General features: G+C 44.5%; 1 protein-coding gene across 2 annotated transcripts in view; it reads right to left on the bottom strand.

The window, feature by feature from the left end:
- CCDC84 (coiled-coil domain containing 84) overlaps window positions 1-3812 on the bottom strand; it is a 24316-nt gene that overhangs the window by 2108 nt on the left and 18396 nt on the right. For both annotated transcript variants that reach the window (XM_011926908.1, XM_011926907.1), the window contains exons 4-8: window positions 3107-3173; window positions 2654-2716; window positions 1933-1997; window positions 1682-1787; window positions 624-654 (exon numbers count right to left, since the gene is read on the bottom strand). In XM_011926908.1, coding sequence (XP_011782298.1) covers window positions 624-654; window positions 1682-1787; window positions 1933-1997; window positions 2654-2716; window positions 3107-3173 — 332 coding nt within the window. The remainder of the gene's footprint in view (window positions 1-623; window positions 655-1681; window positions 1788-1932; window positions 1998-2653; window positions 2717-3106; window positions 3174-3812) is intronic.

The raw sequence follows: 3812 nt of genomic DNA, 5'->3' as shown, positions 1-3812 counted from the left end.
GGCCTCCCAAACTGCTGGGATTACAGGCGTGAGCCACCGTGCCGGCCAGGTCTGGCCTTTTAAGATTAATCTGTGTTGTATGTATCAAAAATTCTGTCTTCATCCTGGAATACTATTCTGTTGTTAATCCATTGGCCTGTTGATAGACATTTGAATTGTTTCTAATTTGGAGCTGCTACAAATAAAGCTGTTCTGAAGATTTGTGTACAAGTCTGTGTAGACAGGCTTTCTTTTCTCTAGTTAGGAGTGGAATGGCTGGATAATATCGTAGGTGTATCCTGAACTGTTTTCCCGAAGTGACTATTACCAGTTTACATTTTAAGCAGTAGTGTATGAGGGTTTGGTTTTTCTACATTGCCAAACACTTGGCACAGTCAGTCTTTAATTGTTGCCATTCCAATACATACATAGTGGTATATCACTGTGGTTTGCATTTCTCTAATGACTAATGATGAACATCTATTCATATGCTTTTATTGGGTTGTTTAATATCAAGTTGACAGTTCTCCTATATTCTGGATACAAGGCTTTTACCAGATATATATGCTTTATCTTGGCCAACTTTATTAAAAAAAAAAAAAAATTATCTCCCAGGGTTTTAAAAACTCTGCCCTGGACCTTACCTGAGTAGATGTTACCAACTCCTGGTATATCCTGTAGTTGGAAATGGGGGGAAAAATGCTAGTTAAAGTCTAGCCATGATTAAAAAAAAAAAAAATCCTAGAAAAGATAGACAAAGCACACTTCAAAAGAGCTGGGTGTGACTGCTGCCACAATGCTAATTCTGCACTCCAGCTGATGTTAAACTTTGAAAGCACAGTAAGTCATTCTTAAGACAGCCCTGTCCTTAGGAAGCTCACAGTCATAACAGTGGAGATGTCCGTAAGTAGAGTGGCTGTTACATGCCAGGTGAGCAAAACCTTGCCCTCACAGCATACATAAAGTTGGGGAACAGTATTAAGCACAAGTTAGGTAAATTACATTTGCAACTTTACATGGTGCTACATCCACTTGAAATAGAGATAACCTATTCAGATAAGCCATTTATGAAAAAGTGACATTTGAGCTAACAGTTAAAGGAAGGTAAACTTTAGGTGATAAGGGAAGGAAAGCATGTTTTAGGCAATGGCAACTGTAAAAGCGCAAAGCAACACAATCAATACAGCTGAAGTGTAGAGTAAGATCATAAGTGATATGATGATTTTCTGTTTGTGAGGCAGGATTGAAGGGGGAGTAGAAATTGTCCAAAGGCTGAATAGAGGCAGACAGATGTTTAAAACTGACTGCTTGTCGACAGGATATGGGAGATGGAAAAGGAAAGGATCTGCATCTAGTGAGGAAAAGGAAAGGATCTGCATCTAGTGATTGGAAATACAGGAGTGGTGGAGGTTAGTTTCAGATGCCTATGGGATATTTAAATATAAAAGTCCTGTGTTGAGTTGGAACTATGAGTTCTAAAGAGGGCAAGATTTAGGAGTTGGCACTCCTAAGTGTCAATACATGTGAATAGGATCCCTTTGGAGGGTGAGAAGAAGTCTGAGAACACTACTAGGGAACAGTGAAGTAAGAAGGAAAAGCCTGCAGTGGAGACAGTAGTGGCTAGAATAGGTAGAAAATCAGAAGAGGGGTCCTGAGACCTGAGGGAGCACTGGCCCTCTTCTGGCTTGCTTATCCTTTGTACCTGATGGCCAATGAATGTCAGAGATGGTCCTATCTCCATCCAGTCAAGTTCTGGAGCTGGTGGCAGGTCCAAGTTTGAGGGCTGCTGTGAGCTGGAAGCTACTTGGCTGAAAAACATGAGCCAGGCTGGCAGATGAGGTCCTTGAGCCATGAGGGTGGTAAAGATTAGATCTGTTTCCATTTCCCGGCCAAAAGGTTGCAGAATGTTCTAAGATGTCAAATTCCCAACAAGAGATTGTCTAACAGTCTTACCTGTTCATCCCTTTCCAGCTTCTAGGTGCTGAAGAGCCCTCTTCTGGGTCTGGCACTGCCTGAGGCTGAGTTTGATTCAGGAAAAATAAATGTGTCTGGGATGCTTAAGAGCCTGCCTAGGCCATGCCTCCACCCTCCAGACCCCAGTATCACAGGAAGGAAACAAATTAGCATATGGAAGGTACTGCCCTGCCATCTTTTACAGACTGTTCCCACCCTCCCTCCCTCCCATCCCTGTCCACATATTCACTGACTAGGCCTGCCCCCTTGTGCACAGGTAAGGGAATTCAAGCCAAGCAGATGAGAGTGCAGTCAGAGTTCTCTTAGAAGCACTTTTTCATGGCCAGGTGCAGTGGCTCACGCCTATAATCCCAATAGGCCGAGGCAGGTGGATCACCTGAGGTCAGTTCAAGACCAGCCTGGCCAACATGATGAAACCCCATCTCTATTAAAAATACAAAAATTAGCCAGGCGTGGTGGTGACCCCTGTAATCCCAGCTACTCAGGAGGCTGAGGCGGGAAAATCGCTTGAACCTGAAGCTGGGAGGTGGAGGTTGCAGTCAGCCGAGATTGTGCCACTGCACTCCAGCCTGGGTGACACAGTGAGACTCTGTCTCAAAAAAAAAAAAAAAAACAGCACTGGTTCATGAAATGCTGGACTTGGGAATGCCAGGGATCAGTGGATTTGGATACTTGTCTGGATCCTCCGAGGGAAACCAACCTCTAAGACAGACCGAACCACCTCCTGCCGACTCTGCTCCACCTCACGGATCTGAGCTGCCATCTGTGGGAGAGAGGCTGCTTAGACAGGTACAGGATCATGGGGGCCAGTTTCTTCAGAGGCCTTTCCTTTAACTCAGGGGCCCTCCACCCCCAGGCATGGACCAGTACTGGTCTGTGGCCTGTCAGGAAGCAGGCTGCAACAGCACTGCTGCCTGAGCTCCTGTGGGATCAACGGTAGCATTAGATTCTCATAGGAGCACAAACACTATTGTGAACTGGGCATGCAAGGTATCTAGGTTGCGCGTTCCTTATGAGAATCTAATGCCTGGTGATCTGAGGTGGAGCAGTCTCATTCTGAAACCATCCCCTGCCTGGGTCCATCTGGAAAAATCATCTTCCACGAAACCAGCCCCTGGTGCGAAAAGGGTGAGGGACTGCTGCTTTAACTCACCTCCTTGATCACCTCATCCTCCTTTTCTTCGTAGGAATCCAAACCTTTCACCATGGATTTCTTGAATCTAAAAAGAAAAGGGGCAAAACCGCCCAGAACCCATTCCCCACCAGTTATGAAAAGCTCCTCAGATTTTTTTTTTTAATTTTGAGAAATCTCAAATTCAGAAACAAAACAGTATAATAAGCACCTATGTACCTCTCACCCAGAGTCATTGTAAACGTTTTGCCACGCTGGCTCCATTGCTTTTGTACAGACATATTGTCCTCTTTGCCAAAACAAAAATAGGTTTAGATGTCAAACCAGATTTTCAGCACATATCTCCCAAGAAGAGGAACATTCTGTACAACCATTATACCATTACCACATCAAGAAAATTATTCTTTTTAGTGTTCAAATATTTGGCTGGTTAGTATAGACATGGTTTATATGTCTTTACACTTGAGTGTAGGCATACAGGCCAAAGTGGAAGGATTGCTTGAGCCCAGGAGTCTGAGACCAGCTCAGGTAACATAGTGACCCTGTCTATACAAAAAATACAGAAATAGCCAGGTGTGATGGTGCACGCTTGTCGCCCCACCTACTTGGGAGGCTGGGGTGGGAGCATTGCTTGAGCCTGGGAGGTTGAGGCTGCAGTGAGCTGTCATTGTGTCATGGCACTCCAGCTTGGACAACAGAGCAAGACTCCATCTCAAAAAAAAAAAAA

Source organism: Colobus angolensis, unplaced genomic scaffold, assembly GCF_000951035.1.
Source record: "Colobus angolensis palliatus isolate OR3802 unplaced genomic scaffold, Cang.pa_1.0 Scaffold7, whole genome shotgun sequence".
NCBI classification, from domain to species: domain Eukaryota; kingdom Metazoa; phylum Chordata; class Mammalia; order Primates; family Cercopithecidae; genus Colobus; species Colobus angolensis.
This window is presented reverse-complemented; position numbering and strand designations above follow the sequence as displayed.